The 17459-nt window shown below is 48.9% G+C and overlaps 1 protein-coding gene across 2 annotated transcripts in view; it reads right to left on the reverse strand.

Moving 5' to 3' along the window:
- Window positions 1-17403, reverse strand: part of Sufu (SUFU negative regulator of hedgehog signaling) — a 91422-nt gene extending 74019 nt beyond the window's left edge. For both annotated transcript variants that reach the window (XM_051199702.1, XM_051199701.1), the window contains exons 1-2: window positions 16999-17403; window positions 12579-12713 (exon numbers count right to left, since the gene is read on the reverse strand). In XM_051199702.1, coding sequence (XP_051055659.1) covers window positions 12579-12713; window positions 16999-17180 — 317 coding nt within the window. In that variant the 5' untranslated portion in view covers window positions 17181-17403. The remainder of the gene's footprint in view (window positions 1-12578; window positions 12714-16998) is intronic.
- Between the last annotated feature and the right edge of the window lie 56 nt (window positions 17404-17459).

Here is a 17459-nt window from a genome sequence, read left to right on the forward strand (position 1 = left end):
TCACTGTCAGCGGCCAACTGGCCTCGCCTCAGATGTAGGCTGGCCACACTTCTAAGCCCCTGATCGCTTTCCCACATGGCCCAAGGCATGAACTCTATAAGAAGAGACAGTCAGGTGCCACAAGGACCTAAGGCTCTGAAGTGGTGTCAAGTCCACCTCCCTGAGGGACACTTAGACTGGGTGTGCCGTTCATGATCACAAACCTCAGGCCCAGATCCTGTCCCAATGGTGACACGCTATGCCTAGCCTTCCAATGCTGTCGCAGGATGCATGCTGGGTGGAAACAGTTGGGCCTGCCTACCCCACACCTGGCAGACCAGTGTCAGAAGAGGCCTAAAATGTAGCCCATTTATTTCAGCAGCTAGAGGGACTTAGCTACCTTGGAATGCGTGTCTGTGAGCACCTCAGCATTTTTACTCATGCCTGAATATTTTGTGTATCCTGGGTACAAGGACCCTGAGAGATGGCTCAACAGTTAAGAACACTTGCTCTTACAGAGGATCAGGGTTCAGTCAGTGGCTCACAACAGCCTGAAAACTGCACTCCCTCTCTGTGGGCACCCACACACATGTGCACATACATACATGAGACAAACATAAATTTTTTAACGTAAAGATAGGTTCTTGCTGGCTACAAATGTGTGCTCTTTGTGTCTCTACTTCGAGTGCTGGGATTACACTCATGTGCCACCGCGTCCAGCCTAATACGGACTTCTTAAAGGGAAAAATGACACAATCAGCATATCATCAAGATTGCTACAACCACACACGAAAGTATGTTTATGTTTTTATTAAAGGGTTCCAGGAACCAGGAACCAGCCTGTAATACTAGCACTCAGGAAGCTGGTGCAGGAGGACTTCTACAGGTCAAGGACTGCCTGGGTTCTCTAGAGGAACAGGACTGATAGAATGTATGTATGTGTGCATGCATGTATGTATATATGTGTGGGATTTATCAGAGTGGATTGGCTATGCTATAGGCCAATTAGTCCAACAATGGCTGTCTACCAACAAAGTTCAAGACCCAGTAGTTGTTCAGTCCAAGAGGCTAGATGTCTCAGCTGGTCTTCAGTACACACTAGAATCCTAAAGTGGGTTCTAGGGAACCATTGGAGAGATGGCTCAGCACTTAAGAGCATGGGCTGCTCTTCCAGAGGACCTGGGTTCAATCTCTAACACCCACATAAGCAGCTCACAGGTATGTGTAACCCCGGTCCTAGGGGCCCCACACATGCACACAGGTAGACATGCAGGCAAGACACCAATGCACATAAAATAGCTTTTAAAAATAAAGAAAATAAAGCATTGAAAAAGAAGATGTAGGCTCTAACGCCAGTGAAGAAATGAACTTGCCAGAAAGAGCTAGCTTCCTTCTTCCATGTCCTTTATACAGGCTGCCAGCACAAGGTGTGGCCCAGATAAGCTGGATCTTTCCACATCAAAAGATCCAGATGAAAGGTGGGTGTTCCCACTGCAAATGATTTCATTAGGAAAAACCCTCACAGGTATGCCCAGCGCTTGGGTTTTAGTTAATTTCAGATGTGGTCTCCTTGACAACCAAGAATAGCCATCACACCGGGATATGTAACAAAGACCTTATCTTAGAGAAAAAAAAGGAAACAATAATAATAAAAGTCAGGCATGGTAGCTCAACTCTTTAACACCATCACTATGGACATGAAGGCAAGAGGCGCTGGAATTCAAGGATAGTCATGGTTTCACAGTAAGCTGAAGCCAGCCTGGGCTGCATAATACCTTGTTTAGAAAAGAACATATATGTATTTAATTCATATGTATATATGAGTTAAAATGTTAAAAGATGCCGATATTAGCTGACAAGTGGGCAACAGCAACATAGCAAGTACATGTTCTCTCTAGCACCCTGCACTTGAGCCACAGGGGGGAGAAGGAATGTAGCCAAGGTGCTGTGGCAATGGGCAGAGGCTGTATGTTCCCAGACAAATGTGTTTTCAGACTCTAACAGCGATACACAAGGTAGAACAAGGTTAGCCAAGTGGGAGTGAGGCAAGCCTTGGAAGAGGTTAGGTCCCGAGGGACACGGAGAGCTGGGGCAGCAGTCATTGCCAACTGTCCACAGGTCAGAATCAAGGACCACAAACAAAAGGTAGACGGGTGATGCGTCCTCCCTCTCTGCTCTAATTTCCAACTTGGAGAAAACGGTTTCCTTTATAAATGAAAGAAGCTGGACAATAGCAATGGGCGGAACAGGAAAAGCCAGGCCGGGAAAGTTGTAGATTTTGTACTTTTGTGATGGTTCAATGAAGACAGGGAGAGTCTAAGATCGGTTGGGACCTCAGTCCAGTTATTTCTCACCGATGGCAAGGTTATGTCCAATAGGACCTGAGGGGACAAGTTTGCCAACCAGTCTTTCCACAGCTATACCAGAGGACACACTCAGCGACCCAGGGTCAGCTAACTTTCATTGCTTTTGCTCAACTCCTGCTACAGTAGAGACCCGAGGCTTCCGAGGAAGCCTCTTCCCAGCATCCAACGGGACAGCTCACTCAGTGGCTTCAGAAGGGACCAAAGCGGGCTGGAGACGTAGCTCAGCAGACAGACTGTTTACCCAGCATGAGAAAAGCCCCAGTTTGCTCCCCAGCTGCTCATAAACCAAGTGTGGCACTTGAGAAGTAGAACAAGAGAGTTCAAGGTCATCGCCGGAGTTTATGGTCAGCTTGGGATATGCAGGACCCTGCCTCAAAAAAAAAAAAAAAAAAAAGAAGCCCCAAAGGGAAATATGCCAGAAAGTACGAGGCCTCCCTCATCCCTGGATCCGTGGAAACAGGAATGCATAGGCAGAGACAAAGTGGGAGCCGAGAAAAGGGAACAAGAAGAGCAACGGTATAGATGGCAGGCGAAAGGCTATCCAACTCCGTATCTCATCAGAGAACTGCAAATTAAAACCAGTTAGATGCCACCCCATGCCTCCTCAGTGGCTAAAAGCAATACAGACCGCACTGAATGCGAGTGAGGACATACAGCAGCAACCCTCACTCACTGCTGGCTGGGATACAAACGATAAGGTCACTCTGGAAGAGTTTGGCGGCTTTTCACAAAGCTGAACATCCTTTTACGGTACAATCCAGCATGTGCATACCTATTTCCCTAAACAAAATGAAAGCCTACATTCACACAAAAACCTACATTTAAAAAGTGTTCGTATCAGCTTCATTTAAAATCACCAAGACCTAAAAAACGAGGTGTCCTTAAGAAATAGGAACTACAGCTGGGCCACCTGTAACCCCAACACCATGGAGACAGAGGCAGGAGGATCTCTTTGAGTTGGAGACTAGCCTCTATGGAGTGAGTAAAAAAACAAACAAAAAATAAAAGCCAAAGAGAGAGAATGTACTTCACTTGCAAAGGACCCAAGTTCATTTTCCAGCACCCTCCTCCAGTGGCTTCCAACACAACCATCTATAACTCCCGATAACCTGAGTTTGGGCCTTGGAAGATGTAAAGGTGGAAGGCAAGAGCTGACTCTGTGAAGGTATCTTTCGACACACACACTTGCAATTATATTAATAAAAAATTCGGCTCTGTGGCCCTGCCCACAGTGGAGCTTAGCTCCTGTCTCACTGGGTTACTTCAGAGACACCATGAATGAGGAAGCTTCTGGGTAGCAAAGATGTTCAGAATCCAGGTCTGTTAAGTGATTAGAGCAGGGGTTCTCAATCTGTGGGTCACGACCTCTTTGGGGCTCAAACAACCTTTTCACTGGGGTCACATTTCAGATGTCCAGAGTATTGGATATTTACACTGCGATTCACAACAGTAGCAAAATCACAGTTATGAATAGCAACAAAAAATAACTGTATGGTGGGGGTCACCACACTATGAGGAATTGTATTAAAGGGTCACAGCACTAGGAAGGTTGAGAAGCACTAGCTTAGAGGCTGGATAACAAAATGTGAAACTGTGTCCTCAAGCTAATTACTCCCTACTGCGTGAAGCAGTAGCTTTTAAGCTGTGCATTCCCTGGTTGAATCCATCACAAAGTGACATTTGGTTCCCTTTTTTAAGTGCAGGGGCAGAGGCGTAGTGGCTCTGCATCTCATGCTTGTAGACACCATCACCTGTCCAGCACCATCATGAGGTCAGACTGACAAACAACTTCAAAAACTACACAAGACACCACCAAAATCAATAAATAAAATTGTGCACCTACGTTCAGAGGTATCTTTTTTTGTTTTGATTTTTTTTTTTTTTTTTTTTTCCTTAGACATGGTATCTCTATGTAGCCCTGGCTGTGCTGGAACTCACTCTGTAGATCAAGCTGGCCTCGAACTCACAGAGATCTCCCTGCCTCTGCCTCCCAAGTGCTTGGATTAAAGGCGTGCTCCAGCACCACCTGGCTAAAGTACATTCTCTTAACCACTGAGCCATCTCTTCAGCCCTCAATGTTGTGAATTTAGCATTTTTATTTATGTGTATGTATGTTTTAGTGAAGGTACACCCTGAATGTGTGGGTGCCCATGGACGCCAGAAGAGGGTGTTGGATCCCCTGGAGCTAGAGTTGTGGGTGGTTGTGAGCTGCCCAATGGAAACAAACTCAGGTCCTCTAGAAAAGCAGCAAGTACTCATAACTGCTGAGCCATCTCTCCAGGTCCTGATGTTGTGAATTTTAAAGAGGGTTCAATACTGCTTTGCTGGTATGTGTGCTGCACAAACTAGTTCTCTGGGTCTTTGAGGCAGATGAGCAAGCTGCAGGGTTATTTGGACAGGTAAGGAGATCATTTATCAGGGCTCAGGTCACATCTCAGGACTGCGGATCAGAACTGAGATGCCCAAAATAGAAAATGTAGCTTATAGAGATAATTCAGAGGCAGGGTACAGGAAGGAATTTAAGAGCCAAGGGTCAGAGCCAGCATTTCAGAACTGGAATGTTGAACAAGGAAGGTGCTGGCAAACTCAGACAACACGGGAAGTATGAAGGCACCATATGTAAAAGACAGGCTCACGAGTACTTGGTTGGTAAATGCTTGTTTACCATGCACAAAGACCTGGGTTTGATCCCAGCCTTGTACAAACATGGTAGGGAGGCTGAAGATATAACTTGGTAAAGTGCTAGCAGTGAATACATGAAGCCCAGGGTTTGACCCCAGCACTCCATACCCCAGGAGTGGTTCAGGAACACCCGTAATCCCAGCACCTGGGAGGTGGGGGCAGGAGGGTTAGCCATTCTAGATCATCCTCGGGTATATAGGTCCTCGTCCTCCTCCTCTTCTCCTTCTTCCCGTTCTTCCTCCCCCTTCTTTTTTGTTTGCTCAAGACAGGGTTTCTCTGTGTAGCCCTAGCTGCCTGGAACTTGCTCTATAGAACAGGCTGGCCTTGAACTCTGATTCACCTGCCTCAGCCTCCTGAGTGCTGGGGTTAAAGGCAAGTGTCATCACTGCCTGGCTAGGTATAGCTCCAAGGACAGCCTGGACTACATGAGATCCTGACTCAGAAAAATATACAGATGTAGATATATAGCTGGGGAGATAGCTCAGTGGGTAAAGGGCTTGCTATGCAACCATGGCAACCTGACATCATATTCTCCACCCATGTAAAAGTTGAGCATAGTGGTATAGGTTTGCAGACCCACTGTGGGTGAGAGGCAGCAATAGGTGCATCCTGAGGGCTTAACGGCCGGCCAGTGTGGCTGAAATAGCAAACTCCAGGTTCAGTGAGTGTCCTGGCCAGTTTTTATGTCACCTTGACACGAGCTGTAGTCATCTGAGAAGAGGGAGCCTCAACTGAGAAAATGCCTCCATAAGATCTGCAGATAGGCAAGCCTATGGGGCACTGTCTTAACTAGTGATTGATGTAGGAGGTTCAGACCATTATGGGTGGGACCACCCCTGAGCTGGGGTTATGGCTTCCATAAGAAAACTGCTGAGCAAGCCAGTAAACAGCATCCTCCATGGCTTCTGCATCAGCTCCTGCCTCCAGGTTCCTGCCCTGCTCGAGTTTCTGCCCCTGAATTCCTTTGATGATGAACAGTGATATGGGAGTCCCTTTCCTCCCCAAGATGCTGTTAGACATGGTGTTTCATCACAGCAATTGTAACCCTAAGTAATACACTGAGAGATCCTGCCTCAAAAAGGTGGAGAGCAACAGAGGAAGATAACTAAAGCCAGGTCCTGGCCTCCACAAGCAAACAGGTAAACACACACACACACACACACACACACACACACACACACACACACACGGCATTCACACATGTAACACCACAATGCTTTTCCGGTGGACTGCAGGGGAAAGGGAATTCTCCACACTGAAAACTTTAGTCTAGGGCCTGGGTTTCTAGAGAGCCTGTGCAGGGACTGATACCCGGCCCCACAGTCATTACAAAAAGAGGTCTATGGGGTTGCTGAGAAAAGGGCTTGCTGACAAGCCTGACCACCTGAGTGTGGCCCTGCATGACCCACATGTGAAGAGAGCCAACCCGTGCAAGCTGTAATCTCTACACATGCACTGGACACGCGTCTACACTGCTCCCCAAATAAATGTAATTTAAAAAAGGAGGTCTGAGCCTCCTACTCTTCCCAGGTGGTCTGAATCCCTGGCCTTAGCAGAGGCTGTCCCAATTTCACAGTCACACCGAAACCAAACGTCTCTGGGGCTTCAGAGAAGCCTGTCCTCTACTGAGTCCACAAAGCACTCCCTCCAGCTGGCTGAACTCAGCTGGGCTGTCCTGGGGACCAAGCTGTCCTGGGGACTGTAATCGCAGGTGGTCTTGTGAGGCACTCCAGGAAGGGAGAGAAGCCCAGGTCCATGCCGAGGCAAGGCCAAGACATGCACACACCGCAAAGGCAGAGTGGAAACCCCAGTGGACAAAGGGGCACGTTACACGGTTCTTGCAAGGCAAGCTTTGAGAAAGGAAGTTAACCTTTCTCACCTGCAGGGGACTGGCTCCACACGAAATAACAAGTGGACAAGTTAATCTGTGTCCAGTGTTCCAATAAATAACTCGGGTGGCCTGGAATCCAGTGAAGATCACGAGAGCAAAGAAGGCTCTCCACCTCCTCAGTCAAGGCAGCTACAGGAAGCCTGCCAGCCACAGCTCCAGCCCTCAGACGAGGCCAGAACAGCCCCAACCCCACTTGGACATGCCATGTCTGTCAACCAAACAGCAATGTGGGGCACAGCCTAGCTCTCCCATGGTGGTGAACATTTGGGTCAATCCCACATGAAGACAGTCTCTGGAACCTGTCCAGTACATCTAGCAGATGACTGCCCCAGACTTTCACGGGGAAGTCTGCCTTCATTCATGAACACTCTCTCCAGCTAGGCAGCCTTGCAGGCCTTCCTCCGGCCTCAGGAAAGTTTTTGTCTAGTGAGAGTTTCTGGAGGTCCCAGGAGCTGCCAGAAATGCTCAGAGAAAGGCACTGGCATTACCGTGTTCACAGCCCCACACACCTCCCCACTCTCTCCAAAGCTGCCTGGCCACAAAGGAACCGACCAGGGCTGCAGGGCTGCCGTGGGGCTGCGGGGCTGCCGTGGGGCTGCGGGGCTGCCGTGGGGCTGCGGGGCTGCCGTGGGGCTGCGGGGCTGCCGTGGGGCTGCGGGGCTGCCGTGGGGCTGCGGGGCTGCCGTGGGGCTGCGGGGCTGCCGTGGGGCTGCGGGGCTGCCGTGGGGCTGCGGGGCTGCAGGCTTTGACAAGCGCTTGGCAGCTCAGGCTCAGATGTCTGACACCTCCCAAGTGTGGGGACTGGAAAGGGCAGTCTCTTCTACTGAAGGCATTGTGGGCAGCCTCTCCCTTTCTAGAACCCTCTTACTCTCCCCTGTTGCTGCTACAAGCTGCAATCTATGTCACCTCTCAACTTCAGAAACAGCTTCTTCCAAACCTTCTGGGTAGGATGAGGCTCATTTGGTAGTGTCTGCCCCAGCCTCAGCCCTTACAAACCTGCTGCGTACCCTGCTGGCAGTTGGGGCAAGCAGGAGCATCAGAACTCTAAGGTCATCCTCAGCAGCATGCCAAGTTTGAAGCAAGTATAGGAGACCCTATTTCAAAACACCAAGCCAAGGGCCAGAGAGATGGCTCAGCCAGTTAAGAGAACTGGATGTTCTTCCAAAGGATGCAAAAACACCCATACACATAAAATAAAAAGAGGCAGGTGGATCTCTGTGAGTTCGAGGCCAGCCGGGTCTACAGAGCAGGTTCCGGGACAGCCAGGGCTACACAGAGAAACCCTGTTGAAAGAAAGGAAGGAAGGAAGGAGGGAAGGAGGGAAGGAGGGAGGAGACATCGGGAGGGAGAGAGGGAGGGGGGAGGGAGAGAGGGAGGGGGGAGGGAGGGGAGAGGGAGGGAGGGATGACCCCTTTTGATGCACTCACAGAAAGGGGGTGGAACTGTGGTTAACCAGGGCCACAGAGGGAGTAGAAGAGCAGAATGGGGAGAAGCTGATCAAGCAACTAAGGGAACTAAGTTCTAGAAACACAGGAGAGCACTGCCATTTTCAGGAGGGTTAAAAAAAAAAAGGACTTGAAATGTCCTAACCATTAAAAATTACAAATATATGAAATGAAGCTGTGTAAGTACTACATGATTTATTTATGTGTCAAAATACCATGAGGTCCCATGACATAACTTTAATGTTTTTAGACTTTTAAATGTAGTACAGTGGTAGGGGGGAGGGGCTACAGTGGTGGGGGAGGGGGGCGGGGCTACAGTGGTAGGGGGAGGGGGCGGGGCTACAGTGGTAAGGGGGAGGGGGCGGGGCTGAGTACTAGTCTCAGATCCAAATAGCAATATACGTGCGTACGTGTGTGCGCGCGCGCGTGTGCACGCGTGTGTATACATGCTTGTTAACTGTGCACACCTGTGGAAACTACCAGTTGATGTTAGGAGTCTTCCTTTATTTCTCTCCACCTTATTTTTTGAGACAGGGTCTCTCACTGAGCCTGGAGCTCATCATACAGTAAGACGAGCTAGCCAGCGAGCTCCAGGCATCTTCCTGTCTCCACCTGCCCAGTGCTAAGATTATAGGTGTGCACCGCTATGCCCAGCTTTTTTGTGGGTGCTGGGGAGCCATATTCACTCCTCATGCCTGTATGGCAAGTAGTTTTGGTGCAAACAGTTGCGCTCATCCTGTTCCCTCTAGTGAATGCAGGTGGGAAAAAACATGGATGGAAATGGCCATGCCAATCACTTGTTCTTTACCTTGGGATTACCAAGCAGGGCTCCCCCTCCTGTTCCTGGGCACAGGGAATGCCTGTCTCTACCCTCAACAAGCTGTGAGGAAGAAAGAAAGAAAGACGCTACTACAAGGAGACATGGTAGGAGCACAGGATGACACCATGGCAAAGAACAGACTGTGGCGTCACCACATGTGGCTTTTATTTTACCATCCGCAGAGCAAGCACCATCGAAATTCTGTGTCTAAACTTAAGGAATGATTCCTCATGGCAGGGAGGGGACCTGGAGAAAGGCTCAGTGCTTAAGACTGACTGCTGCCCTCTCAGAAGAGCAGGGTTCAGTTCCCACCAACCATATCACACGGCTCACAAATGCCTGGTATGCCACCTGGAAGGGATCCAACTCCCTCTTCTAGCCCCCACGGGCACCTGCACACACATGTGCCCATACCGTCTCACACACACACACACACACACACACACACACGCACGCACGCACGCACGCACGCACGCACGCACGCACACATGACTTTTTTTTGTTTTTTTTGAGAGATGGTTTCTCTAAATAGCCCTGGCTGCCCTGGAATTATCAGGTACACCAGGCTGGCCTCCTGAGTGCTGAGATTAAAGGTGCATGGCACCACACGTAAGGCATTTTCTTAATGAGTTATTAACCTGGGAGAGGGAGCATCCGGTGGAACTTGCTGGTGTTCATCTGTCCAGGTTGTAAGTTATTTCTCCCTGAATAAACATCTATTCGGCCTATTTGTTTATCCTGATCCTTATTAAACCGTGATACTGTTGATAACACTTCTGCTCAGAGAAACTGAGTTAGGGTCCCAATACCCACATCGGGTGGCTCACCATCACCTATATCTCCAGCTCACTGGGACATAGGTCAGCCTTGACTATAGTGAGTTCTAGGACAGCTACAGAGTGAGAGCCTGTCTTCCAAAATATATTATCTTGGCCTCTTTATTTCCTCATTTTTTTTTTATTATTCTAGCTGCACTATAAATACTATAAAAGAGTCCCCAGCATTGGAGAGATGGCTCAGTGGTTAAGAACACTGGCTGCTCTTCCAAAGGACACAGGTTCAAATCCCAGCACCCACACGGCAGCTCACAACTGTAACTCCAGTCTCCAGGGGATGCTACACCCTCACACAGATATTCATGCACAAATTCATGCAAAAACACCAATGCACAAAATAAAAAAATAAATACCAAAAAAAAAAAAAAAAAAAACTCTTGCCACACTCAGGCAAGATTAAGTCTATTCCCAAGGTTTCTGCCAATCCATTTTGAAGGCTGTGAAGACAGGCACAGACACTACCTGCCATGTGTTAGAGAGGAGAGGAGGCCTGGCTGCTGATCCTAACAAAACACAGAGAAAGCTAGCCTGGGCCTGTGGGTAAGGAGATGGTATGGTATAGTGCAGTAATGTAGGAGTTCAAACTCTGGACTCAGTCAAATTCAAATTCCAGTTCTTTTATGCCCTAGATGTGAGGCTTGAGTTCAGTCTCCTCATCTGTAAGACAGCACTACTAAGAGAAGCTACTAACAAGGGCGCCCTCTCCCACTACTGTTCTTCCATCTGGGTTAGGGTGCTTAGCCTGGGCCAGTTGAAGAGTAGCAAGGCTCTTCTTGCCCTGACTCAGTAGAGAATGACTCTGGAGATGGTGTGCTAGGCAATAATCCTTCTGCACAGTGTAAGTTATGCTGCGATTGGTTTAATAAAGAAGCTGACTGGCCAATAGCCAGACAGGATAAGAATAGACAGGAAAACCAGACCAAGGACATTGGGAAAAAGAAAGGCAGAGTCAGGGGAGTCCACCAGGAGGCAAAAAGGGAGCAATACTTGCTAGAGGAGAGGTAAAGCCGAGTCACATGGAATACATAGATTAATAGAAATGAGTTCATTTAAGTTGTAAGAGCTAGTTAGTAATAAGCTTGAGCTATCGGTGGAGCATTTATAATTAATACTGAGTCCCCATGTTGATAGGGAACTGGTGGGTGGGAAACAAAAGTCTACCCACAATGGTGATATGTTAATGAAGATGATCATAACTTTTTCCATGTTGCTGGGCACTGGGGGCGCATGCCTTTAATCCCAGCACTCAGGAGGCAGAGGCAGGCAAATTCTGTGAGTTCGAGGCCAGCCTGGTCTATGAAGCTACACAGAGAAACCCTGTCTCAAAAAACAAAACAAATTAACAAACAAATCTTCCACGTTGCTGTGTTAAATACTTTCATACAGCAAGTTCCAGGCACGTCAGGGCTACATTGTAAGAACTTGTCTCAGAAGAATCCCGACCGCAGGCCGTTTGAGCTGGAGATGTAGCCCCATGAAACAGCACTTGCCTATTACGCCTGAGGACCTGGGTTCGATCCTGAAGGAGTCTGACCTTTGGAGCCAGACTGTCAATATCTAAACCCCAGCTCTGAATCAATCATCTAATCACCCAGTCAATCAATCAATTGATCAATATTCGCCCTCACACTGCAGAGAAATGATACTAAGTTACAGCATCTCTTTGTTCCCATTCCTCACTACTAAGTGGGGCACATATTATCATCTAGCAGTTTCTCTACAGTGTTATGCTGAAAATTAAATTCACTAGCGACACATAAGTATAAAATAACTAGAAAAGAACCCAGCACATAAGCAATGATTTTAAAAAATATGGTTAGCTTTTATAATTATTCTCATTGTAATTTTGGAAGAGTAAATACTAAGTTAATTCTATTTTGCTTGGTATTAAAATATGTTTTAGAATTAAAACATATATTAGGTGATTATAAAGACAAACCAGAGAGAAGAGTAAGAAAATGGTTTAATTATTCTATTAAGTGTATGGGTGTTTTGGCTACATGTGTCTCTGTGCACCCCTTATGTGCCCATTGCCTGCAGAGGCCAGAAGACACTGAATCTGCTACAACTGGAGTTAAGACAGTTGTGAGCAGCACTTTGATTGCTGGGAATTGAACCTGGGTCCTCTGAAGGGCGGCCAGTGCTCTTAACCACTTGAGCTGTGGCTGAGCCATCTCTCTAGCCTCAAAAAAAGGTAGAGTTTAAAAGGCACAGGGCAGAGAACAGAAGCAGATCAGGGCTTCTATTCGCTATGAAGTGGACAATGCAAGCATAGATGAACGCAAGTGTGGCTGCACACATCTACAACCCCTGTCACTCAGGAGGCTGCAGTGGGAGGATGGAGAGGTTCAAGACCAGCCTAAGCAATTCTACAAGCACAAGTTCAAGGCCAGCTTGGTCTATATAGCAAGTTCCAGACTAGCCAGCATAAGCAGAAGGAAGAAACAGAGAGGTAATACTGAAAAGTGTCACCCTCATAGAACCAACATTACCACACGTGTTCAATAAAACCTCAGAAATAGACGTAGGGTCAAGGAAAGACAGGTGGCATACACTCACTCATGGACTCTGCTGTCACCATAGAGATCGCTCAGGCCGAAGCTGATGTAGTGCCAGTGCTCGGGGATGTTGGCAGAAGGACTCCCCATATTCCTGTACATACTAACATAATCCAATGGATCTGGACCACCCAACCTGCAAAAGACAAGACACAGGTGTCAATTTAAACCTGGATACCAGAAAATATCAAGTAAGAGGCTCTGCTCTGCAAACCCAAAAGCCCCATCCTAGAGGGACCTAAAGCAAAAGATAACTAAAGGGTGGCAAAAATCTCTTTAGCAATTTCCCAAGGGACAAGCAGCTGAGGCGATGTGATCCCACATGACCAAGAAGCTCCCTTCTGTTCCCTCTGAAGCAGACTTGCTGGTTGCACATCGTGCTTTCACCTGTTGCAAGTTGCTGACTCCAACTGGAGTCTTTTGTGGTGTCTGACAGCATGCCAGGCTTCAAGGTAAGGGATGCATCAGTTAATCAATGGCTTCTGTTGAATGACTATCCAGAGTATGCCCAATGGACGTCATTCCTGGCAGCAATCAGTCTACACCTGTCTCTTAGCTAGTTCCTGAAAGTCTGTATTGTGTCTCTATTATTGTTTCTTCTAAATACACACAAAGCCTCCAGTCTGCACAGATCCTGCACTCCATAGATCAAAACTCTCTCAGTCGAGTGACAAAATCCACACATCAGCTAGCCCAGCTCTGCACAGAGCACGGCAGCATGAACCAGGCTGACCATGTGAGCACCTGCATGCTAGGGAACATCCCAGGGGACATTTGTCTCAAAGAGGAGCGGGGACAGTTCACAATTTGACGCTCCCAAGGCTCACATTAAATCTCCCCATAAATCCAACAGAGAAGCAGTTGAAGAAGATATTCAGTCATTACCTCACTGAAGATTTAATTCGATAAAAGTTCTTTTAGTGATCAGTGCTTAAGCAAAGCAAACCAAGCAACAAACAAGACTCCCTGCCTTCAGAATGGACAGGAAAGCACAGTAGACTTGAGAACACACTAAATAGAAACCATCAGCAGAACAAAGTGTGCACTGAGCCCATGAACTCCACATGTGCGCTGCCTCACATGGACCACGACACAGACTAGAATCTTCGCCTGGCCCTGGACCATGGGCAGGAGTGCACTTTTTGCACATGGACTAAACTACTGAGGGACTGACTGCTAACAACCAAATAAAAGACACGGTACAGGAGAACCCAGCAAGTGTGCCAGGACCGAGCAATTCAAACCCTATTTTAAAACCAGTAAGTCTGGTTTCGTCCTCTTTGCCAGGATGTTATTAGGTTTTGCAGAAATCCTTATTCTCTGGGGAAAAAGAAAAGAAAACGCTGTTATTTATAGAACTCATACGAAGTAAAGTCACTACAGATAGCTTACATCTCACCTGAGTGAGTTAGGAAAAGGGACAAGCCTTTATGTCCGTCTTTGGTCTATTTGTTTGTTTGTTTTTCAAGACAGGGTTTTCCTGTGTAGCTTGGCTGTCCTGGAACTCGATCTGTATAGATCAGGCTGGCTTGGAACTCACAGAGATTCCCCCTGCCTCTGCCTCCAAAGTGCTGGGCGTGCACCATCACCAAATCACTGGACTAAATCCATAACCAGTTGTATTTAGAAACACTTTGGGGAAGGATAGAAGAAAATGAGCCGGGCATTGGTGGTGCATGCCTTCAGTCCCAGCACTCAGAAGGCAGAGGCAGAAGGATCTCTGTGAGTTCAAGTCCAGCCTGGTCTACAGAGCGAGTTCCAGGACAGGCTCCAAAGCAATACAAAGAAACCCTATTTCAGGGGGGAAAGAATGAAGAAGAATGAAAAGGACCCTATTGTGGGCTGCAGAACCCTAAAAAAGCCAGGGTCCATATTCCCTCCAGCTTCCTGCTGCAAATCCCCAAGAGCCTTTGCTGCAGCCTAGGTCCATTAAGCAACAAGCAGTGACACTGTGCTGGATGTCCTGCTCCACCTGCCACCACACCATAGCTCCTCAGACAGTCTCCCAGGAGAGGGCACATCAAGAAGAGGCCTTAAGAGGAGGCAGAGAATGGCAAGAATCAAGCAGCCTCAGAGCCAAGCTCAGAGAGCGCTGTTCTATCATCCACACTCAGACGAATGTTGAAAACCGTGTTTGACACTTAGGGAAAGATGTGCTCTAATGGCCTAAGGCATCCCTTAACACCTGACTTCCCTATAGGGCAGCTGCAGGACTAGAGTGGACCCTGAGCACCTGGCTCTGCCTCCCTGCTCTGATCCTTGCTTGTGAAAAGTCTCAACTATTAGTAGGAGAACCCCTTCCAGCCAGGGACCACTAGCTAAATCCTATAGCCAGACCCAAGCAGTTTAGTACCCTGCTATGAGAACTGAATGGGCTGGTAAGATCCTCAAGGTGAGGTTATGAGTAAACTTGAGTATCTCAATTCTGCAAATCCCTCTAAGTCTCAGGAAAAAAAAAAAAAAAAGAGTTGCTTCCTCTTATATTCCCACATTTAGGTGGCACTGATTTCACAAAATGCTCTACATGCCTTCCCAATTGTTACCACATGCTGGTCTACCTCTGAGGATACAGCCTCACTACAAGCTTGTGGTAGAAGGAAGAAAAAGCGTGCTGTAACTACCTTGGTCCTTTGCATAATGCTTCCATACCCTGAACGCACAGCTCTAGTGACAGTCATGCAGGTAGCTGCCCTACTCTGTGAGGGACTTCCCCTCCCGCTTAAACAAGATCAGAGCAAAGGACATCAAGGAAAGGCCAGCCTCATTTCTCTTATAACCTGGGACAAGTGCACAACATAGATAAATACAGAGGCACAATTAAAATGATTGATTAAGTTAGCAAGAGCTACTGGTTGTAGTGGCGCCTGCCTTTAATCACAGTACTACAGAGACAGAGGCAGGGGAATCTCTGTGAGTTCAAGTTCAGCCTGGTCTATAAAGGGAATCCCAGGACAGCCAGAGTTACATAGTGAGACCCTGCCTCAAACAAACAAGGCTAGCAAGAGCTGTTTTCCTCTCAGGAGCACTCTTGAAACTGTTCAGCCTGGGAACAGCATGCCTGCGCAGGCGCACTGGGACATGCCTTCTGGCTACCAGGGCACAGGCTGGCCCCTGGGCCGGCAGACTGTCACTTTTCTTTGTGACGTCCTCTCACTGACACAGGGAGTTAGTCTCAGCCCTGTACAGCCTAACTGCCTTCCCCAGAGGCAGTAAGAAGATGCCACATAGGAAAAGGACAACCTTAAAGGCGCGGACCAGCAACAACATCCACTTCCCCTTCAGGTCCACCTTTTGGTCAACCCCAAGCAGTTGCCCAGAGGGTCTTCCAGGGTCCACTGCAAAGGATCATCTAAATTTCTGCATGAATGTGGCCACCATCTCTTGGTCTATTTTTGGTCCAGAAAGACAATGAAAATTCGTCCCCAGAACACCTGTTTTGTCTGAATACTGACTGAAGAAACGGGTTGCAAACGAGAACGGGAAATCAGCAAGGGTAGTTTCTACCCCCAAGGGCAGCCCATTTGGAAACTGATCTTTTTCTGAGCAACTTTAAACTTATCCTAGGCTTCCCATAGAAACTTCGGCTGAAATTCCGAAGGCGTAGCAGGAAGCGCTTCTTCAGGCTGCCCTTCATTGCAGCTGCCCACAGCTCAGGTCTCCATCATGAGGATAGCGGCAAGCAACTACCCATCAAGAGGATAGTGGCAGGCTTCAACCCCGAGCCAACGCATGGCTCACTGAGCCTGTTCTTAACTAAGGTCCTAAAGCAAAAGCAGCTGCAACGCCAGAAGCAAGCTCTGCGGAGAGAACTGTGCAGAGTAAGCAAAAAGTTTATCTGGAAGAGTTAGTTGCTCTGTCAAACTTCAAGAACGACAGCTTCGCACTGAATGACAGAATCTCCGGCGCTCGGGAAGGTCCGGAAAGAAGGTCGTCTCAACTCTCCACTCATCAAAGGCACAATGCCCTCATCTTGCTCCCTCCTAGCCCACAGGGGCGTCCTGGTCCCCAGACCGCCCTAGACTCGGCGGTCTCGTGCCCTCCAAAGCCCTCTCATATGTTCTCCAGGCCCCGCCTCACCTCCCCCAATCCACTCCAGCCGCCCCCAAGCCCACTAATGACCCACTTCAGGCGCCCCCTCCTTTCTCCACGTTTACAGTTCCCTCTCACACGTCCCCCCTCCGCTCCTGCAAACACCCCCAGTTCTCAGTTCCCCCAATCCCGGTTAACCCCTCACTACTCAAGGGATCCGTTAACCCTTTGTCCCCACTCTCAACTTGTCCTAACTCCTTCCCCAGCATCAGGAAGCTCCCGATTCCCAAGTACTTTGACCGTTTTCTTCCTCGCCCTCCTGCAAACTACTTCGTCCCCGGCGCTCGAAGCTTTCCCGGTCAGCCCTCGTCTTCCCGAGGCCCAGAGCATACCAGTACTTGACGATCGCGGTGACCTGGAGCGGGTTCGGCTGGTCAGGGTAAAGGCGGCGGCACTCTCCGTAGATGGCGTGCAGTCCCGGGGGAAAGAGTGAGGCGAAGGCCGGAGGGGCACTAGGGCCAGGGGCCGGGGGCGCAGCGGGGCCGGGGGCTACGCTAGGCCGCAGCTCCGCCATCGGGGCGCGTAGGGCGCGCGGGGAACCCGGGAGGGTAGAGGAAGGAAAGCGCCCCGATGGGCCAGCGGACCCACTGTGGATGAGACTCCCCGAGGCGATGGGGGCTACGGCGAGGTCTAACTCCGCGCCTGCGCACGGTGCTCCGTCCGCCCAAGCCCTAGCCTTTGCAGAGTCGGCCAGAGGGTGCTGCGGGACCGCGGGGAGCTCCAGGGGGTGGGGCGTCGGCGTGCCCTTGACTGGCACCTATTGGCTAGTGCCGTTGCCAGTCACAAATGGGGA

This window comes from Phodopus roborovskii, unplaced genomic scaffold (genome assembly GCF_943737965.1).
Source record: "Phodopus roborovskii unplaced genomic scaffold, PHOROB, whole genome shotgun sequence".
In the NCBI taxonomy this organism is placed as follows: Eukaryota; Metazoa; Chordata; class Mammalia; order Rodentia; family Cricetidae; genus Phodopus; species Phodopus roborovskii.